General features: G+C 43.9%; 1 protein-coding gene across 4 annotated transcripts; it reads right to left on the minus strand.

Moving 5' to 3' along the window:
* Positions 1 to 752: 752 nt before the first annotated feature.
* LOC142814246 (galactosylgalactosylxylosylprotein 3-beta-glucuronosyltransferase S-like) lies at positions 753 to 20,092 on the minus strand. 4 transcript variants are annotated; one of them, XM_075892627.1, is made up of 7 exons: positions 19,374 to 20,092; positions 15,973 to 16,108; positions 13,444 to 13,540; positions 8,420 to 8,682; positions 6,746 to 6,949; positions 5,100 to 5,387; positions 753 to 2,214 (listed from the first exon to the last, which is right to left on the minus strand). In XM_075892627.1, exons 2-7 carry the CDS (start codon positions 16,003 to 16,005, stop codon positions 2,095 to 2,097), a joined length of 1,005 nt encoding a protein of 334 aa, XP_075748742.1. In that variant the 5' UTR covers positions 16,006 to 16,108; positions 19,374 to 20,092; the 3' UTR covers positions 753 to 2,094. The 4 variants fall into 4 exon arrangements, with proteins under 4 accessions (XP_075748742.1, XP_075748743.1, XP_075748745.1 ...); XM_075892628.1 differs by lacking the exon at positions 19,374 to 20,092 and adding an exon at positions 18,531 to 18,669; XM_075892630.1 differs by lacking the exon at positions 19,374 to 20,092 and adding an exon at positions 18,531 to 18,668 and having other exon boundaries at positions 13,452 to 13,540.
* Between the last annotated feature and the right edge of the window lie 2,671 nt (positions 20,093 to 22,763).

Below are 22,763 nucleotides of genomic sequence, written 5' to 3' on the forward strand. Positions count from 1 at the left end.
ACGTTTCGCTCCACTCACCGTCATTCACTCTGTGGATATGGTGTGATTTTTTCAAGGGGCGATGCTTCTTAGGGGCTAGCCTTCTCTGGCGATGTACCGGCGTCCACAGTAGTATCACAACACCTGATACACAGCTGTAAAAAACCACCTGTGCCGTTGGCCTGTCCATCCGTCCGTCCGTGCGTGCGTACGTCCGTTACACTAGTCAGTGACTTCGGCGTAGACATTATGGACCTTAGGACTAAGCTTCGCCCACTCGTCAATATTCACTTCGTGTAGATGATAATGATGATTGAAGCTTTATTTCGGTCCAGAGAAGACGCGGGGGAGACATATACACGCACCTACACGAAGTGTAAGGACAGGTAGGCAACGCTCTTACACTTCGTGTAGATGTGTGGATATTACTTTTTTTTCATGATTGCAGTTGCAGAAGTTGCATTACTGGAAACAACACATGGGGATACCTTTGAACATCGTTTTCGTCACAGCTGACATAGTTAATGAGTCGATTAGGCTGATACCCTGACAACACACATACCGTCAATGACATCCGCAGAGAGAAAGGAAAGCGATGGAAGATGCAACACTTGTTTCATCGAATACGTTTTGTTTGGTTCAGTCCATAATGTTTCACGAGACGGAAGGGGTATATACCCTCCCGCTCCCCTCGCTCTTTCGTATGCAGCACTTTACGGGTGCAACAAAATTAAGGAAGCACGCCTACAGTGAATGAAAGTGTGAATCATCACTGTACGACACGATAACTTTATTGGGTTAAGCAGCTGTTATGACACACATTCATATACAGAGGACATTAAACAGGTCATGCATTCTTTTTTAAATGAGCTGGGCTGTTATGCGTCTGGCTATTATTAACCGGGAGCTGTGCTACAAATATAAAAAAAAAACACTTATTTAGAAACTCTTGCAAACAGACGAGGCATTCTTTCTTCGTATAGCACGCTCACTGCGAAAAGAAAAGATGCTGGCAAAGCTTCTTCTAAACAAGGTGGTGCGGTTTCACTAAACGATGTTTTAGGGTGCTATTCGGCACACGTATAAGATACACTGAAACACAGAATGCCATCAGAGAGTAAGCTCTGCTTAAGTTCCTGGACCGCACTTTAGCCTGCCAACGCTTGCTTTGTGTTTTTAATATACAATGAAATATTGTCACGTATGCCCAGATTGGGCTGCCTTTGATGGGGAAAATGCTAAATATTCGTTATGTAGACGTACATTTATTCTACAGAAAGGCCACCACTTTTTGATTTTCGTCAATATGATCAACATAAAATACAAGCTCGCTAACGGACTCTGCACGCGCTATCCGCATAGCCATATCGTACGTGCCTGGACACCTGCCGCATGCTAGCAGAGGGCGAAAGAGTGTCGCCGATATGGTCTTTCACCCACCGCTTGCGTGCGGCAGTTGTCCAGGCACGTATGGTATGGAAGTGCGGGTAGCGTGTGCATGGACCCCCAGGTAGCGATAAGTGAAACAGAAGCAACACAGTTTTCAAAGAAGATGCGAGCTTTGTTAGCTATGTTGGTGAAGGTGGTGCTAATATGTACTACGGAGTATCATGGGCTTGTGAATATGCAATGTGAAGTGGCCACAGAAAGTACCTCTACACCACTTGGGTCACTGATGACACCACGACGTCTTGCACCAGCCACTGCGTTCTTTGCAAAAGTCCATGACGTCCTTGCATGATTGACACATCGACCAGTTCGCTTTGGCACCCTCGTTTTGAAGAATTTACAGAATTTGAACGCTGTTCAGCGTACGTTTGTTCATTATGCCTACCAGGATGAAATACATGAAATGAAGCGCAGGGCTTGAAATTGTCTGTTTGCGTTCCGACGCATCGCAGAATCCGAAGAGGTCGAAGCATCACGTTGAGTCACGTGTAACTTGAGCAACAGCCGAGGGACCTTTTCTTAAGAGTTCTCCAGACGCGGAAATCGGTGCCGAGAGCCCGCTAGCTTCGTCGCAATACAAAGAACAGGCCAAGCCCAAGATAAAATCGACACGCACCTGAGATGACATGAGTTCTCAATGACGTCACTGAAGAGTAATTTAAATCGCTAATAGTTGATGTAGCGGATCAGCGCGTTGAGATTTGTCTTCTGCGACCGATATTTCTTGCTAATCTTTGCCACCGATGGGAACGTAGACGGTTTAGTCTGTGTGTGCCAGACGAGAACCTGGAAAGGAAACAAAAAACGCAGGGTGCTTACATACTAAAACTGCGCTAAAGAACGGAATGTGAAGCAAGAAAAAAAATTTGAGGTGGCCCTGATCCTTCACTCGTGTTACTGCTAGCGGCTCTCGCACGTCGCCGTTTATGTGCCCTAGTGTGTTGCTGGGTTAAGTGTGTGTTTCTCGTCGTGCTGCCGATAAGGATCTCGGAGGCCACGTATAAAAAAAGCATGCGGTTGAGATCTGTGCTGCCAAGTACAGCTGCTTAGAAGAAAACAGCCCGGTGTTCGAATGAGCTCACTCAGTGAAATCGCATTTATTGTCGACACATAATTGGTCCTTATCTCAAGTAAGTCTATGCTCAAGTATACTATCTGTTCAATATAGCTTTTCCCTTGATGTAGAACCACAAATTTTTGCGCACCAGTTTTTCTTTTATAAGACTGTTTCTGAATGTTCGGGGAACCAGAATTGCTCGATCAGATATGCTTGCAGGATAACTAGAAGTGCCGCTCCGTGCTCGTGTCACTAAAAAAAGAATAGGGCACGGACATAGAGCGGCACTAATATTTATCCTGCAAGCACATCTAATCGAGCATTTCAGATTCTACGGATATTAAAAAAAACATGTTGTTTTTTGTGTGTTTTCGAATACAAAGCCATACTTACCGTACAATATTGAAATACCACTGCGGTTAGTTCGAGACTTGTGCAAATTCAAGGTAGAGCACTCTTAAAAATCATAAGCTGGTAAGGCTATTGCACACAGTGAAATAAAAGAAGATACAGCTATTAAATAGTTCCATTCGTCAGAAGTACATTGTAGATGGCCATCACGTGATATGCTCGCAACTACAAAGCGAATAACGGTGTTACAACTCCACCATAACGAGAGCTTCTACTACAAAACAGCGTACACAACGAAGCATCCCAACATGACTTGGATGGATTCCTACCGTTCTCACGTAATGCTAAGGGCATTGCAGCGTAGACCACTAAGCGAGTTTGCCTGTTAACGAAACTAAGTCATGAGCTCCCGGTCACTGAACTGTTCTGTTTTACAACAAATACGCTTAGCGACACACGTAACGTGCAGGAACCAAATGAAACGTATGAGTGGGGCGGCGAAGTCATCTCACGAGAACTTTTAAAGAACTACAAAAAGAAAAGGCGATCTTGAAGTGGGCTCTTGACTGCCCTGGCCAAGCCGGGTCGGCAGGCAACCGAGTTGGCACAACGCAAGGTGCCTGCGAGTTTGAGCTTCCCGGCTATCATAGCCTTCGGGGGACGGCAGCTAGCTACGAAACACGGTGTTATGACTGTAACCACGAAACGATATCTGACGCACTGCAGATCTGTCTCTCCTCACTCCCTGACTTCGGACCACAGCACAACGTGAACCTCGACGGCCTCAGCCACGTGGTAGTTGAGCATACTGTAAGCCACAGTACTGACAATACTGTACATAGGAAAAATCTGTATTTCATTGCCAAGGGCCATTTGAGTGTGTGGTGAATGAACATTGTTATTTCTAAGAATGTTCATGAGCTTTACTGGGCTTGTTACAAAGTGCACGATGCATATAAGAAAGTTATCTGTATAACGAAAAATCAATGCAAGCCCGCACGTTTTGTTATAGAGGCGTTTCATCGCAATATGCTTCCTTCATTCGCTGTTCCGCGCATACCTATGCGAGAGCTATGATTGCCGCAAAGAGTTAGCCTGTTCGGATGTTAATAGGTCTTGAAACATTACTTGAGGACGATTTCTTTCTTTTTTTTTACTTGTAATATTTCACCATAGAGAACATGGTAAACAAATAAAAAAGAGAACACAAGGGTTCCAAGGGCAAGCGCTGTTTTAGGAGATAGCAGTGTTTTCTCAGCAGAGTACAACACTGAATGCATTTTAATTCACACAAATCCGTTTTGCTCCAACATTAGACATTTCTTTCTAAGCTTCCCGAGTACGGAATCTCTGTGCAACCTGGTTTCCTCTTGTAAGTAAATCTAATTTCCTATCCCTGCCGACATTTATCTCAATTTCCACCTTGCAATCTTGTTCTTATTCATTTTGAGGGAGTGGGTGGAATAATTGAATCATACTTTCATAACTTCCGGCACGATACGTACTGTTTCCAAGGTCTTCTTTAATTTTTGGACATTTTACCTTGGTTGGCGTCCTTGTTTTATTCCTCTATGTATGTCTCCGATTAGACGTGATTCCGTTGGGCTGTTGACTATATACTTACGTGCTTTCTGCAGTGCCTCTTCCGTCTTATATAATCTCTTTACTCGACTCATCTCGCGCCAATCTCAGTATTTCTATGTCTGTAAATTTGACATTATATATATACTACTTAATCACACAATTTGGTATAAATTTATAAATCTGACACAGTTTCATTTGCTCGAAAAGGGTACGAATCATGGTCTTGTTTGAGTATTTTGTAGTTGTAGTTGTGTATTAATTATGATATGATGGGAATGTAATTATTGTACACGGAAAAACAAATTGTCGACAGTAGGGAGTGAAGCTAACATTCGCAGCGTGCTCTGCCAAATGAGTCGCGGCGGCACTTGTGTACCCTTCCCACTTTTTAAGGTATTATTGTGCGCGTAATCCTGAGTATAACAATTTGTGTGCCAGATGGCGACACCTAGCGCGTTACCTTTATGCGAGCTGGCAGCTGACGAATAATTTTTGCAGCATGCCGCCTAAAGGTATGCGAGGTTATATTGATCAGCTTCCAGGAGGTCTCAATATGTGACGTTAACAAAGACACGAGTTCTTAATCTCTTCCCTAAACTGTCGTTCATCAAGAAAAACTTTCAGGAAGAAGAAAGCCGTAGCGCCTGTTTTATAAACTGACTGGGAGAGCATTTCATACCTTTGTGGCATTCTCGCACAGTGGCTCGAGGTCTGAAATTGATATGTTCAGGCTTTCGAGGAATTCGGTTTCCTGGCGCCCTTCCTTGTGGGGCATGTAGACGTGCGTGTTGTTGATCAGAAGACGCAGGTTGACGGCGAAGCCGGCCATGTCGACGGCGAAGTGTCGCTTGTGGAGGTACGGGTCATGAAAGCCCACCACGCTGCCGTCCACCACCACGGGACTGCTGAATCCGGTGATCCTCATGGATCCCACCGGGAACACGCTCACAACCTGTGTCCACCGGATCTAGATCAACGAGGAGTAATGCGTTACTCGCTAAAGTATTATTCATGGGTTGTCGTTCCACAGAATGCATTTTCTCTGTTCTGCATGCGACATATGGTGCGCTGTAAAACGAAATGATTTCGCGCTCACGTTTTATCGTGTGCATGGCCGTCAATGTAAGTCACAGTTTTTTACGGGTGAATCTGTATGCACACGAACATGCACACGGAGGTTGGTGGAAAAAAAAATTGGTGCTCACTCCCACTCAGTCACAAAATATATTTTGCTTTGAGGATTCACTTGAACTGGGACACAGCAAAATTTTCGTCAACCGAACTCAATCGGATTAGGGCTCACTAAATTTTTAACCAAGCACACTCACTTGAACTCAAACTCAACCGAGCATCACTGAGCCAAACACACTCATGCTCAGTCTGACAGCTTGCACTGAGCCTGAGTGAGTTGAATGATGATGAGTTCGTTAGCCTAAACTTACCTTTTTCAACCATAATGTCAATGGTGTTTAATGTCCAATATTGTACCTTTATATACGGGTAATCAATAGTTCCAGCCTAGTCAGGACATTTTCATGACATACGCGACTAACACGAGTTCTTTTCCACAATAACTTCCTGAAATAGAGTTTACAGGGAGACGTCGAGACCCCCCCTCCCTCCCCTCCGCTAAGGCATGCCTTTGACCAATAAATACTGAGGTGGCGCATGAACGCTACTTCATAGAGATATGTGCGCATAGGCTTGAGTGTAAAGGCAAGCCGACATAAGTCTGGTATTAATTTTGAAGATGAGTAGATAGGAGTCACCTAACTGAACTTATGCAAACAGCCGCTTAGAGGTTTCACTCCTTGAAACAATTTCATAGCTGTGGTAAGTATTATGATTTCGTAAACAAAGAGGTAGTTCGTACGCCCGTTGAGCTCAAGAACTACACAGATGGCTAATGTTAATATCAATATACATGCAGAAATACATTTAGTACGCGACGATTTTGTAAACATGGTTCATGCGCAGGATTAAGAGCATAAAGGAAGTTTCGTACGTGATTATATAAATCCCCACTACGTTGAACGGTCAGAAGTGTTTTAACAAGACACGCTTATGAAATATTCTGGTGGTTGTTTCAGAAAGCTCTGGAGGCTCCATATAATTAACGTGAAAGAGCAATTTACAACTATAATAAAGAGGCCAGTACACAACAAGGAAGAATGAACATTATTTGCAAGCTTGCTTTTTCTTGTCGTAGAGTGCTGAACTCACCGCTTTTAAACATGGTCATATCGCTTTCGAATGATCATTGGAACATGCGACTATTTTTCGTTTGTTTGTTTAGTTGACAAATTACTGACTGGGAAGGCTCACCTCGTCGAACAGCCGATAATCATAGCTGTTATCATCGTCGGCGAAGTACAAGACGCCAGGCAACGTGGCGTTCGCCTGCACCCATGCAATAGCCGTACGGCGTGCCGACACGCCACGACCTTTGACCCGCGTTCGCAGCTCCGGTGGACAGGGTCCCAGGAGATGGACGTGCGGGATGCCGCAGTCGCGGAGTAGACGGGAAACCTGTGTTCACCAAGTCCAATTGAAGTCACGGGGGAATACAAGTTAGCAGACCGTTCATTGGCGTGATCGACGGTGGGTTCGAAGTAACGATAGACCTCTCGTCTCATATGCGTTTGGCATATCGTTATAATTATTTCAACATATCGTTATTATCATCATGTGTTTTAATGTACATGTAAGCATACAGGAACATTTCCTGCAGAGAAACAGCAGATGACGACATGCCATAGTACATCGCATCACATATCCGGCACCATGTTACAGACAGCAGTCTAATTCATTTGGTTACAAGTATCTCAATAGATATATAACAAGGTGAACGTTGCATAAAACAGCGGTACCTCAGGAAGGAAAAGGGCCACTAGGCGCCGTTAGAAAAAAATTAACTCGATAGAACGAGGCTGAAATGTCGTTCACTTCCTAAGAATATGCGACAACATTCACAGCCTGCCGCAAAGGCAGAAACAGCTGCGACTATTTGACGGTTATGCGACCTTAATGAATGGCTCTCTAAATAGTAGTTTTGCTTTGGCCTCATTTATACACTTCCATTGATGACTCAGGTGGAAAAATACCAAGAGACTTGTCCAGCAATACTGAGTCTTGTTGTGATCATAATTGCACGAGAGCGATTGCACTGTATATATATCAGGAAGTGGGTTTACCCATTTTGAAAACGATGCTTCCGCATATAAATCAATTCAATGAAGCGTCTTTCTGAAAAAAAAAAAACACAGGAGGCTACGTAACACGTTTGTCTACAGAATAAGTTACTTATGGACAGATCATAAGCGTGCACAACATTTAGTTACAATACTTGCCTCTGTGTGATTTTGGCTCACCACTACGTGACTCGTACTTGCTCTAATTTGGAGTTTTTGTAGCTGTATGTTCGTTAACACTACTTCGTCGTAATTTTTAGAAGGGATAACGTGGCTGTCATTCTGACACAAACATAGCTAAGGCATTGACAGTGATGAGTTAGGAAAGATCAGGACATTCGCTTCTTTATTTTTCAAAGTATGAATTTTGACACCTTTCTAAATAAAATGCTATTGAAGTTTAGTTTGAGATAGCAGTTTTTCCGTGGACAAAGCCATTTTATAACAAGCTTTGACCTACTTAAGTTTAGATTGTTAGTTCGTTGCCTTCAGAAGTTGCCTCGTTTTGCTGGGTCAATTTCTTAAACTACGATTGTGAAAAAAACCAGCACAAAAGACGAAGGACTAAGACACAGGGACAAAGGAGAAACGTTAAGACAAAGTGCTAATACCACTTCTGTGGTGTCAGGCCTCCCTCTTTTGCGCTGTTATTTTCACGATCATGAATAACCAACTGGCCCGAGACAACGTCATTGTACCATTGTGAAGTTCTTAAACTACTGTATCCTGTACTCTGTATCAAACACGAGGCAAAGCAAGTCTCCCGGTAATTGCAGGGGAAATAAATGTAGGACCTCAATGAACGTACTGCCTCTGTGGGACGAGTGGAGTCTTCGACGAGAACCCAGAACACTCCAGTGGCGAGCATGAGAGCCTGGGCGACGCGCACCAGATCCGGTATCTGCGTCGGCCTTCGGTACGTGGGCGTGACCACGTACACAGTCGGTACCGCCGGAGCTTCGTTTTCCGTAAACGTGTCTTGCGACGCAGTCGGCGTCCACCGTGGGCATCCCGCCGACACATCGAAGCTCGTTCCCCGTCGTCCACCACTGAAGTGCGTGATTTGAAGGCCTGCAAAATTCCATCGCCCAGTTTCATCGACTCGGCGGCGAAGTTCAGCAAAACTTGTTGAACTCAGTCAGGCTCGCTCATAAAATATATCTTGCCCTTAGGACGCAGTCGGATTCACACTCACCCAAGTTTTTTTTTTTTTTTTTGAGCCAGACCTACTCGGTCTCACAATCACGATAATTTTCTTGAGCCGGACTCACTCGGACTCAAGCTCGCCAAAACATTACTCACCCGAAATCACTCAGATTCGGACTCGCCACTCAACCTGAGTTTGAGTAAGCCGAATGAGTCGACTCATGAGTCCGTCAGCCTAGAATTATGTTTTTCGACCATGGTGTCATTGTTTTATAACATCAATATTTTACGTAATAAGCGCTCTTCTTGGCGCCATTGGTAGAGTGCCTCCGAATAAGTTACGAGTGTAATCCATGCTTCTAATTAATAAATATTGAAGTCGTGTATGAAAAAACTGCTTTGTAATACGTGTAAGTAGACGTGGTAAGTAAACATAAGTAAACGTAAATCCAAGTAAGGCTGATGATAATGCTGAAGATGAGTAGGTATGACCATAGGTCGGCAAAAGAAAAATGTTTAACTCACTCAGACTCACTTAAGAAATAGATCTTGCGCTTTGGACTTACTCGGACTTAAACTCACGAAAATTTTTCTAAGCCAAACTCACTCGGACTCGCACTCAGAAAAATTTTTTCTTCAACCGGACGCACTCGGAGTGAAACTCACGGCTCGATTCGAGTCTGAGTGCGTCAGAGTCAGTGTATTCATGAGCGAGTTTGCCTACCTATGCTTGGCGGTGACCTAAGTAAAGGCGGCGGTGCAGTTTTAACCAGAAAGCGGCACAAGCATAGGTCTAGAAGTGTGAAAGCGTTACTCTTTATGCGTTTTCTGCACAGTGTTTCCTAAAAGAAGATTGAATGAGAGAAAGAAACAGAGACAATTAGAGTCAGCTGACAGAGCATCGAACGCGTTATTCTAAGAGAAAATGAGAGAGCACGATATCATAAAGAAGAATGAATAAAACCGCCTTCAGCATAGTTGGAACAAATTCATCTTTTTTTTTAATGGAAAGAAGACCAGAAGAAGTGCAAATAAAACCATTAAGATGCACTACGCCGTTCACGAATGAAGGAATGATCGCTCCTGCTCCGCAGTGCACAGCAACTCCAGCGATGCTTGAGTAACCACGGAGGCAGTTTTTACAAAATATGCACGCAGTCGTTCCGTATTACGACGGCTATATGAATTTGCCCTTTGTAATTAGTGGGCCACTTTTCGCCAACAACTCCTTACACAACTCACATTGTGTGAAGGTCCGGGGCGGAACTGCTCTTCTGCCCCACAAAACTACATCCGTTTTCCACCTGACATGAAGCTTGTACAGGTTATCTTTTTTTTTTTGCAAAGTTCTACGCGCACGCGTTGTTCAACAGTAGAACCTTTGATTGCCATGACGGATGTGTCGATTGAGTACCTGTAATTATTTTACTTTAGCTGCGGCCGATTTCTGTGACGGACACCGGTGGCGGCGGATGATAATTTCAAGGAATTAGTTGTTGTTGTAATCTCATAACAGTTTATGCTCTAAGAATACTGGCAAAACCTACCCCATTGCTCGGAGAAGCTTTAACTGTAGTTGTAGACTGAAAGTTTGTTTGTTGACCACGTATTTAAACTTGATGTTTCTCGCTCATTCATTCGCTCATTTTCTTTCCCTCCCTCGTTCTCTATCTCTATCTTATTCCATCACCAGATCTGTGCTTCAACATTTTCCTACCTAAATGTAGTGTACACAAAGATTACCGAGTTTGTTTTCTGAGATGCTACACTTTTGAGGTCAAACACTATACTTTGTACAAAACATCGCCATAAACTAAGACGTCTACTTAACTTAAAAAAAGGTTAGGAGTTCAATAAAAAGCCAGGTGCGTAAAATACCGTGAAACAAAGACACCAAGTGTACACTGACGATATAAACCGCTAGGCTGGTCCGCTTTATGTTCAGAATCAGGAGCGCCACGTATACCACAATGTTAAGCTGACGAAGCCATCTCCACACACTCGTAGCGCTACACTAAAGTATGCGAGCTACTCTAAAATAAAAGTTTTTGCTCAAAGAAAGTACTCCCCGCTGATACGAGAGGGTGAAGTCGAGTCAAAATAACGTACCCGGGGAAATATGCTCAAGTTACAAGTCTTCGACTCTTAAAGAGTTCATACTAAGGTGTAGCAACAGTGCCACCACAAAACTGGGTCTCAGCCTATACAGTTACCTCTTTGTAATCTTTGTAGTTCTCTTTACTCAATACACAGAGCACAAGTCAGGGATACCAACAATTTTTTTTAAGGTTTCTTTTAACCGTACGTTCCCGTATCATTACGAGAACTTTTTTGCTTCTCTTTTGGGAAGCCGACTCCGTTCTCATTACGGTTCCTGGCGACTGAAAAGCATGCGGCGTGTATGCACGGGTGCAGTTCACTGTCTCTGTGCGAAACGTGACACGCGCATACGCTTCAATGCGTTTTATATCAACTTAAGCGCATGCTGCATGACATAGACGACCAATATTGGAGCTCGAGGACGGAGCTACTTATAAAGGCACGCAACCATCAAAATCCCCGGCACGCTATACATATAGGTATACAGGATACATCGCTATCACTCTGGCTTTAAAGTATGTCCTTTATTGCCTTGATACATCGGAGCAACAGAAACTGTCCCGCTTTTTGCATTCATAGCGAAACCCTAAAATAACCTGCTATTTTCTTCAATCAAGACGCTTTTATATCCTCCCTTTTTACAGACGGAAGCTCTGCAGTGAGGTCGTAGTCGGCTTTCGCTTAAAAACAAACACAAAAAACTCACAGTGGCTTTCAAGAGAACTTACATAAACTAGGTAAGAACAGGCTAAGATATGTTGGAGTGGCGTCAACAGAACATAAAAAAAAGATTAGGGGTACCTAATTTAGGAGATTAACGTGATAGCGACATCCCGTTCATAGTGCGTACTTCAAACACTTAGTGCATGAAACTTTTTTGAGTTTGTCATGCACCCACCACGCAGTCTTAAGGGAATATGCACATTAGTGCATGTGCCTTTTGTAGTGGGGTACCCGCTTTCAACCGCGGAGCCATTAGGATAATCTCATATTCTGGCGCCTATTGGCAATGAAAGCTTCTACCATGCAATATTACTGCAATATTTGATGTTGCATTGTGAAGCATATATACACAGGACGCGTGTGTTTGTGAAGCATGAAAGCTACTTTCGCTGCATTTTCAAACAGAGGAAGTTTATTTTTTACCACTGTTTTCACAAGCAGAGGCACACATTTAACGCGTGTGATGTGCGATTGTCAGACTAGCGTGACCTACAGTAAAGAAGGAAAAATAAAAAAGAAGCATGGCCGTGGGTTAGAAGATTCGCTTGCCGTGCAAACGACTCAGGTTCGATCCACACTCAAATCCAAACAACCCTGGTACGGTCCCCACTCTGCTCTAGGAATTTCTTATTCGATTATTTCATTTGCATCGTTGTCGATTTTTGGGTCATTCTTATGATGAAGATATTTCGCTCACCGCCAATGACGCCGACACTGGAATTCCCGCGAAGCAAGCTCTTTAACACTATCGCGTTAAAATGAAGGCGGTACTTCTTATGGAGGAATAGCGGCATTGTGCGTAAGCATTCATAGAAATTATGTCACTTAAGCAGCATATGGCAACATGATCCTGCGGCAGTATTTACTAGTTAATACTGCGAGACATTACTCGCAGTTTAAGCAGCACTATCTGAAAGTAACCATCAAGTAACTGACGTTACCCAATACTAACACACATCAGACTTAGTTTAGACCAACTTTAAGATAGTACTAGACACTGCTCATTGCTTGTGAGCAAATTCGCTAAGCCGAGACGTACGCCGCCTTTCACAGCTTCCCGCTGCCACCGACGCATTTATCACTAAGCTTAACGCGCTAGTTGTATATGGACAAATCGAAGTACGGTATTAGCCTAACAATACTCAAGTACCAAGTATTAAAAGTTTTCATAGCGTTAGTAACGTTTAACTTTCTGTTTAAGCTTCTTGAACAGCATTTCTTATGAATGCAAGATGTTGGCGTGGCGCTGGGCGTCAGGCAGCAGATGCTCAGAAAAATCACTAGTGCTCTAGCGGTTATACCAATCGTGGCACATCACTGGCATGACAAACGCCACCAGTGGTGTTTATCACACATCAACAGTGCATAAGAGGAAATAGCCAATAACTAACTGAATTAGCTAGCAAAATGCTTGCCCGCTCAATGTTAGAGACTACTATACGATGGCGATGCGCAAGGAGCATGTCATGCGGTATTTGCTTTATTTTTGTATTTGGCAGGCATCTGCAGCAAACAGGAAGACACCTGTACACAATAAACCAAAAGTTAGAAGCTTTCGAATCAAACCTATTTCAATACCAATCCGCAACGTCTCATTTGAATTTTCTTCCGCTTCACTGAATGACAAGATTTTAATTATAGTTGCCTAATTAAGCAATTAAGCATATCTAGAAATAGCATGACTGGCTCCATAATGTGGTCAGCAAGACGCATTCTGACGCATTGTCCGAGACTGCGTAGGCAGATTTTCAAACTCTGGCTAAAATTTTCCGCTTATTTTTTCCTCCTCGTCCTCCTGGCTAAAATTGGCTGAGACAGCTTCCATACTAAAGTTTACACTATTTTGCTTCGTGTTATTCGTACCCACTAACCGCATAAGAAAATGATTGTTGCGCACGTGGCGGCCGCAATAAAGACTGGAATTCTTCCCCGCAGTAGTGGCGCCATCACAGAGTCGTTCCTGCAAAAGACAGCAAAACAAAAAGTGCTCAACCATACGCGTGTCAATGAGTTAGGGGTACACAGAGAGAAAAACAACATTATGGAAGAAGGTTGCTTGGTTACTTGGAAAGGAGGAGGGGGAAGCCACGGGCAGATGTTATTGTGAAGCTCGTAAAACCAATGTATGGTGATTAATAATGTATACTTTCGAAATATAGTGGGGCCTTTGTGTTTTGTACATTACCAAAGAAACACATTGGGGAATGCTTGGGCCCGTGAAGCAGACTTGTGAGACGCTCCTTAACATATTTATAACTATACCTACAGCTGAAAAAGCTGCAGTTTGATGGTTATAAACTATAAAGCCGAGTACCTTAGCCACTGATACACCGTGGCGGAGGCCCGTATATACACAAATGTTGATATTTGAGAGGGCAAAGTGTGCCACAAAAATTGTACAAATTTAACAAACTAACTAAAGACATTTCATCTTTGCGTGGTGAGCAGACGACAGACATTCAGAGAAGCTTCATTAGCTGTCTCATAAAAGAACGCTAAAAGTAAAAAAAAAAATTTTTCTAGTATTAGTAAATTTAAATCACGCGATACCGAAAGCAACACGCTTAGTGCGTGAACACGCTTTGTAAGCGGAAAATCACACAAAGAAAAAAAATTGCCCGCAGCTTCCCTCGGGGGAACACTGAGGAGGATGCGGAGCATATAATTGGTTAACGGGGTGTTAAAGTGCGACTTACTTGGGTCGATGGCTAAATTGGTTAACGTGGTTGTGAAATGGGGTGTTAAATTGCGACTTACTTGGGTCGATGGCTAAATTGGTTAACGTGGTTGTAGGAGGGGGTGTTAAATGAGTGAACACGTACACACGTATGCGAAAGGGCGGCGCTGGTCGAAGGGACGTCGATCATTGTGTTTGTGGATTCGTTGGAATTCATTTCACCGCGACCTTGGACGTCGACGCGCCGTACAAACCAACCGACGAGCGGCAACTGAGCGAGCGAGCGCCGACCTTGAGTATATATACAGCGCGACGGCGCCTGCACTGTCAGCTGTTGAATGTTCTCGAAGCGCGACGCCACATGCGCGTCCACTGGAGAATCAGGAGAATTGTAGATGTCGAACGCGGTGTGTAGAGGAGGAAGGGTGCACAGATGGTGGAGGAGTGAAGCGCGCGCGGTGTGTAGAGGAGGAAGGGATGCACAGATAGTGGAAGAGTGGGCGACGGCGCGACGGCGCATGCGCGCGCGTCAGCTGTCGAATGTTCGAGAAGCGGTGCGGACGGCGCGGATGGCGCACTACAAGGCGCGAGTATAAGATGCTTCCGCATCTAAAATGAAAATAGTCATGCCACCTTGAAGTTCCGGAAAGATTGGACGGCACCTGCTAAAGCCCACGTAGTCAGCCCACGTAACTTGTGCATTTTAGCAATCGCAACGGAACAAACTCTAACGAAAGATACACGTAAACAGGACGGGTGCGGGACAGTCGATGCTCGTCCTGTTTACGTCTCTTTCATTAGTGTTTGTCCCGATGCTCTTGCTAAGATGCAAAAGTTGTACACCCATCAACAAACACAAACTTTCGCGTTGAACAGTCTACGTAATCATTTTTTTTGTGAAAATTTTCTTGCGTTGCGTTCTATAAGGGACTCAAAAGCTTACCATGACGAGTATGAGAAACGTTCGTTGTACTAATGCGCCCAATGTACGCAAGAAGATCTAATTTTGTGCAGTCACACTTACGTTCAAGATTGGATTTCTTGGCGCTAACTACAAAAAGAAAACTCTGACCGCTATTTGTTTCTCTAATAATAATTTTCTCATGGCTAAATTATTGAATCTAGAGTTCTGAAAGCATAATCTACCCAGCTAAATTGATTTAACGGTGTACTTTTGTATTCATTTAGAGGGACAGTAGATAATTGTTATTTTTTACATCAGTAAATTGTTCTTATGCAATTTTAACATCATCGAGCTTGCATCGAGGAGAAAATAGGTAAGCGAGAAAACGCGTGAAAAAGAAACTGTATAGATGACGACACCACCTTGAAATGCCTCCCGAAAATGTCATGATGGCATATGCTTTGACGGCGCATAGAAGGACCTGCGTGGCTCATGATCGGTAAAACAAAAGTTATATTGTTTTTCGATTGAGCAAGAAACTAGACATACCAAGTTGAGAGAATGTCGCTATGTTACGAAAAATATGATTCAATGTCCGTGATGTCAAACTCGAACATTTCGGCGTGAAATTCAAAAACTAAATTTCGACCTTGATTGTGTCATCTACTAATAAACATATGATGATAAAACGACATCAGTGTTCTAAAAATACGATTTAGCAAGCGAAACGGTTGCGTTGTTTTGCTTCAGCGTCCCTTTAGGATTTGACGTGGGAAATAACGTGAGGCATTTTTGTGGTTATCGTTTTTACCTGTTCGCTCTCCAAGTGTGTTGAATACCGCATGCGTCAGACCGGCTGATATATAGAAACTGCCAGCCCACACTCTGCTGAGCTCTACGGTCGGCAATGGCGTATGCACACTGCGTCCCAGCATATAGGAGCCAGCCTGAAAGGAGAGACATGTTCCCAAGTAGAAAATAGGCGCGCGCAAAGTCTCTTAATATCCGCATAGAGAGATGAATCCTTGCTAGACACGGGGCGACCCAGAGCATGCTACTGCAGCGAAGTTCACTGAAAAAGGTCAAAGAAAGGGATTCGGCTTGTCAGGGATCGAAGCTTCCACCAATGAGAATGGATGCTTTGTTGTCCGGCGACCGTAACTTCCAGCAAACAGAGCGGGAAGAGAACGCATCACACGAATCCTCCTGGTCTTATTGTGCAATAAAAGCGCGCAAATCCAGACGCACGCAGTCGAAGGATATCTCGTTTGTAACTCAAAATGAGCGACAGTGTCTAACGTGGTCGTTCCGTCTCGGTCACGCATCAAGAAACTCAATTGTAACTGGAAGCTGGGGCATTGCAGGAGAGGGTCAGTCAGACAAGCAGCGCTGTCTTTTCGCACCAAAGTTTGTGTATGGCAGTTGCCTACTAAACAGGCTATGGTATCTTCCAGATCTACACCTACCCTCTGTACACCTTCTTTCTCCTCCTCCTCCTTGTATTCGTTTTTTTTTCGCACGCTTACTTTTCTCCTCAATTCTGCTTTTTCTCCCCCTCCCCTAAATGCAGGGTAGCAGACTGGATGTTACAATCTTGGTTGAGCTCCCTGCCTTTCTCTCATTTTTTTTCACTCTGTGCCTCTCTACAGACAAGCCTGGGCAAATGAAAAGAAGAAACCCCCCGATATTGTTGCATTAATATTCTTTGCACGTGATACGCGATTTAATTTTGCACTTTCTTATTTTTACCTTGAACAATACATAGGAAGTTAGAACGGTTCAATTGGGTGTTTGGCAAACCAAGCCCAAACTTTCTCACTGCGATTCATAGCGCAACTTCGTTGTTTTATAAGATAGTTAATTTATCTAGCCTAATTAAAAATTATTAATCTAATCTTCCCAACTAATTTTATGTCTCATCCTCATGCGTTTGATTTTTCTGGGAATAGATTAATTTACCATTAATAATGAAGAAGTTTGAAGTATAACATGGCAGAGTATAACGTGGTATTACATGGGAGATGCTTTGTCCCGGGGGTGGTAGTGGTCAGTATTATGATGATGGTTATGAACTAAGCAATTAAGAAGAACGTAGCATCCAGAGTGATCACGTCGTCCGAAACTGCACCTGCGTACCTTAAACTCTCAATAGAGTTGCCTATCACGCCATGCGTGTTCTACTGTTAGACTCTCCTTGATAAATTTGAATGGTGTTTGCTTGCCCATATTAAAATGAACATTTACTTTCCCTGACCTACAGATAAGCCACGAGCTTTTTTTTTAACTTCAGACACCTGAAGACAACAGCATTTTGGTATGTTGAATGATGGAGAAAAAGAAAGGCACGTTTTGTCAGATACGTGCCTGAAGTCCTTAAATAGTATGAAAGCCAGCGTAGAACAAAACAAACGCAGAAGACATGAACGACACAATATCAATGCATTATGGGGGTTTTACACTGCTTTTTTTGTCTTACTTTGTTGTTGCTGCGGTGATGTTTTTTTTAACTGGACATGAACAGGCAATAACTTTGACTTGTGCAGATGTGCCTAATCTTTTATATGAGAATTGACGCACACACCCGCTCATCATGCTTCACTATAGAAAATAATGTTGTATAAAGCCTATGTGTGGCTTGGAGCACCACATGTTATAAGAAACCTGAAACAATATTAAATATATTTTTTGGCCTTACGTGTGACAGTAATAGCGGTATGATTAACATAATATATTGCATGACATGTGTTACCTAAGGCGTATAAAAAAAGCGCGTTCATACGTGCCTATGGTGAATGTCACGAAGGCTATCGCCAAAATACTGTCAAGTGTCTTCATTCCGGAGAAGCCGGTATACCGATGGAACTTTTTTATGAAAAACAAAGGGTTGTGTTTTTATCCTATTTAGAGAAGTCATGTGGGTGACTATGCTCTCATAGACACGCAATAAGGTAGTGTGTGTGGCAATATAATATCGAATACATGTCGCTTCTCAAAAGCAGTATAGCTACTTCCTAGTAAAGGCATGGTGCTGCGCATTTGTGCAGCTCACGTGTTTCCGCACATCATGGCTGGTATCGCTTTCATCTTCGCAAAACAGGGAAAAGAACTCATGTTAAGCACAGCCTTTTCACGCCTTGTGAAATTATCTGTCCTCACCACGTGTGACACATTCTAGCGGCCCGTAATATGCGGGCCGTGGTGTTACCAGAAATTTAGAATGGTTTCTGAACTTAATTGCATTTCATTGCATCCTACAACATAGGCTATTATAAATACTGTATACACTGCATGAAAAATTGGTGTATTAGTTGAATTAATAAATAACAGACTAGCCAGACGAGCGCAATAAATACTCACTGGGTCGCTTACCTATGGCACCTCGAACGCGAAAGCCTTCTTTTTTTCTGCCTTACTGATGTTTTGATTCTGTCCCGCTACCCTCCGAAAGCATTCCTGTTGTTTTGCATTGCCCCGAGATCAGTGCGCCTTTTACCAAGCTGCGATGTCATACAAGTGACTTTTGCATCACGATGCCGTCACCAGTACTTGGCAATCTGTGACGTCATTGTGACGACGTATGATGACTTCATTCTTATTTTTCACTTCACTCCCGATGTTGCGGGACGCTGCTGCTAGGCAGTAAAATTCCATGCTTGATGAGGCATCTAACGTATCCACCTTAAAAGTCACATAGTTCACCTTTAACATCATGTATGCGTGAATACGGAGAAATTTGCAAAGAAAAAATAGCGCTATGCATTCTCGTGAGTAGGCGGCAGTGTAGACGATCTTGAAAGAGTTAGGCGCTAATTCATAGCGCCGCAAGGGAATGCGAACGGCTATTAGTAACAATATCTCATAATGGCGTTACGTTTGCCATTAGCTGGTAGAAGCACTCAGTAAGCGTAGTCACTTAAATAGCCTATTTGGAATTAACGAGTGATCACCACGACTGCTACTCATATATATGCCACTTTAGTCTACAGCGTCACTGATACGAGTCTCCTTCTTTTATAGCCAGCGCACATTACTCGCTGAAGCTTCCGTTCTGTAATAGTTGGGGGTTGCAGAAAAACCGCGCATCTGAAATGCCTTTTGGCCAGAACTTGCGTCCGCGACGTTGACTTGCTGCTGTTTGTTGGGTTTTTCTACCGAGCATGCACAGGAGGGAATAAACAGGCATTCAGCCACGGCTGCCGCAACCGATCTTACCTTCAAGAGCTTGCAGGCGACTGCCTAACGACGGTAAAGCGGCGCAGCATCAAGAGCATCGCCGAGATTCTTGGTCGCTCTCATCTTAGCGGCGCAAACATCGCTCGCGTTTCGGTGATGTCACGTCTGAGGAACACGTTGAAATTGGAACACAAGTTATCGACTTTTCTTGAGCAGCGGCTCAAAAAGCGGAACAGAAGGGAGGCTTTCGGGACTTCCTGAGCGAGTCCTATTTTTCGCTTATTGGATGGCCCTCCAGGTGTGGTATTAGGGCTAAGCCCCACGGTGGTTGACGGCATGTAAAGTAGATACAGACGCTGACGAGAGAACCACGAGCATACTCTTTTCGGTTCCCAGCTAAAGTACACGTTGGTTCAACTCAGAAAGCGGCAGCAGCAGATAGGGGAAAGGGTAACTCAAGGCTGCTTCATGGCGATAGCGCTGTGTGACGCTAATTGCCTGAAAAGCGATAAGGGGGATGGAGCTGCATGGCGACGCACTTGATGCGGAAACGGACTTCCGCTGTACCGTGCCCGTGGACATGATGTGTGCCGTAAGACGGGGAAAGATTGCACTGTTCTTCGTTCAACGAGTGGTTTATATATAGAGCCTTGCATAACACTTGACTGTAGCGTATTGCACCTGGTATTTAGAAATAGCTGCTCAACGAGTGTTTTTTTATGGAACCTTGCTTAACACTTAACTCAGTTAACTGCGGCCTGTTGCTTCCGGTATTTGGCAATAGTGGAGCGAAACAACACACTGACGTGGCGGGAAACTTGCCATTGACAGGACTGCATCGCACGCGGTGCGGACAGCAAAAGAAGAACGGTGTTTCCACCGGTGGCCTGACCTTCGCTGCACTAAACTATCCCGCGTTTTTTGTCGTTAACGTCTTCACTCATACACGTTATCACGTAAAAAGCTATTTTCGCATTCCGACGTCTTAATCGTGTGCTATTGTTTGCATATAGGCGTAGCAAGATGGTGTCAGGAAACGGTTTGCTTGACAGTGATAGAGAGGGGGTGGGGGGCGTGCGTAAAATTTTCTCGAAACTTGTCACTCTGTACTGTACGTCGTGGGAACCACGCACACCGGCTATCAAGAGATAGCGCCACGTGTTGCGCAGTAGCGGTGCGCGTGGCCAACTTACACTCTTCAAAAGGGTCAGCCTGCGCGTGGCCCTGGCGCCTTGGCTGCCACGAAGTAAAGAGGCTATCTCCCGTGCTGGCCGATTGCTGCTGCTGCCCGGAATCATGGTCGCTGCATAGCTGTCTCGTCCCTGGGTCGACCCTGCCATATAACGCGTCTAGTTAAATGAATGTTGTTGTTTGTATTTGACGTGAAGTCTCCGCCGTCCTTGCTTTACCTATAAGGACTGAGGTGCAGCAAGCCCGATACCCACAATGTATGTATGGGCGTGCGCTGCACGCTTTTATTTTTCCAGTCTGCTCTTGCACCCCGCCACGCATGCGATTGAGGCTATTTTCCACACACCCACGTGTTCATTTCAATAACGGTGACAGTTTAGTGAATTTAGCTTATTAGTCGCAGATGCCTGTTGTAAAAGCAATCGCTGTGGTCTCAGTGATGTTCTCAATGTGATATCTCAAACGAACTATTGCAGGACCAGGTTTCTTTTTTTTTCTTTCAGGGTGGGGTGAAGGGCAAGCTTTAATTGTTAGGAAAGGAAGAAATTGTTTTCATGGTAAATACAGAGTGTTGCCCGGGAATATAGAAGTTACTTGATGAATCAGCGATGGAAAGCAAATTTTGACATGGCAGTAAATCCGATGCGTGTACACCATGAAGAATGCTTTCCTTCCAAATATTAAAGGCCAAGAAGGCCCATACCGAGACAGTAACGGAAAAACGAGTGACGAAAAAAAAGCAAAAAAAGGGTGAGGATGCAAGAGAACTGGTCGTCCACTTACGCAAATGCAGCAAAAAGTAAAAAATAAATAAATATCCGACGCTTTCGCTGCCCAACTTCTCACCCTGTCCGAACAACAGCACTGCGAGAAGAACGGGAGCCATTTTGTGGCAAGAATATTAAACAAAGAACACGCACATTCGGGAAAATAATTCTTTTGCCCAACAAAGAACTAAAACACAGATGCTTCCCTGACGTAAAACAGGGAGAACGTCAGCATTCATTTAGCAATTTTGAAAAACATTGCGAGTGACATTGCGAATGGTTTTTCCATACAGTAAACGTCCATGAAAAAGAAAATAAACAAACATGTAGCTTCCCCAAAGAAAGCGCTTTACGGCACATATTTCATGCGTCGTGATTTCTCCATAAACACAGTGATAACTTCGACAACACTGACCTATATGCGGTGAGTGAATATTAGGTCCAGGCCATTAAGACGTTCATCAGCCGTCCGGTTCCTCAAATACGTTTTCCCACTTTTCAGTGTCTAGAAGCTGCGTTCTGCATCAGCTGTACTCGCTGGGAATGTTGCCAATATTTTCAGAAGTGTGTGAACGTTTGGGAAGAAGGCTTTGTCGCAATAAGCTAAAGCGTCCGTCGTACAGCGGGGAAATTTGTCTTCTTGCATGGCTTGTTATTTGGTTTTCCGCATTTCTCATTCACGTTTTAGGGCAAGAATATAAGCTGTTGTCATCTGTCAGGTGAAAAGTTTGCAGATCCCACGTACAGTGGAAAGCGATGCTTTGCGAACACGATGTGGAAGGTTGATGTGTCACAATAAAATCAGCACAAAGTTACGAGGTGGACGTAAACTATGCCGTGCATGACTTCCACGTCATGATTATCATGTTTGTGCCTGGCACTTGCGTTAGCCGTACATTCACGTCACGTAATACCAAATGTGGTATATGTGAAGCTAGCAAAACGGCCGTGAGCGTGCTGTAACCGTAGCATTTGTTCATGTTTTACATGACACGCATGCAATGATTATCATGTTTGGACGTGTCATTTACCTTCGTCGTCCATTCGCGTCACGTAATGCCAAATTCAGTGTATGTGAAGCTTGCGAAACGACCGTGAGTGCACCATGAGCGTGGCGTGTAGCTTGACTTACATGACATGCATGTCCTGATTTCCGCGTTAGGGCCTGTCACCTATGTTCGCCGTGGAGTCACGTCATACCATATCTGTTTTGCAATGTACCATGTGAACAAAACCACCTTAAGAGCAGCAAGACCATGCCATGTAAATCAGGACATTCATCCATGACATACATATCATGTTTGTCATGTTATGGCTAGTCACTTATGCTCGTCATACAGTCAAGTTCCACCAGATAAACTTTGGTATACATTTCATTATCGAAACCAACAGGAGAGCTGAAAGTCGTAAGTGGGTAAATAGAAATGGATAAACAGATAGATACAGTCAATGTCGCCGAAGTTCGCTAAGA

Source organism: Rhipicephalus microplus, chromosome 4 (genome assembly GCF_043290135.1).
Source record: "Rhipicephalus microplus isolate Deutch F79 chromosome 4, USDA_Rmic, whole genome shotgun sequence".
Classification (NCBI taxonomy): domain Eukaryota; kingdom Metazoa; phylum Arthropoda; class Arachnida; order Ixodida; family Ixodidae; genus Rhipicephalus; species Rhipicephalus microplus.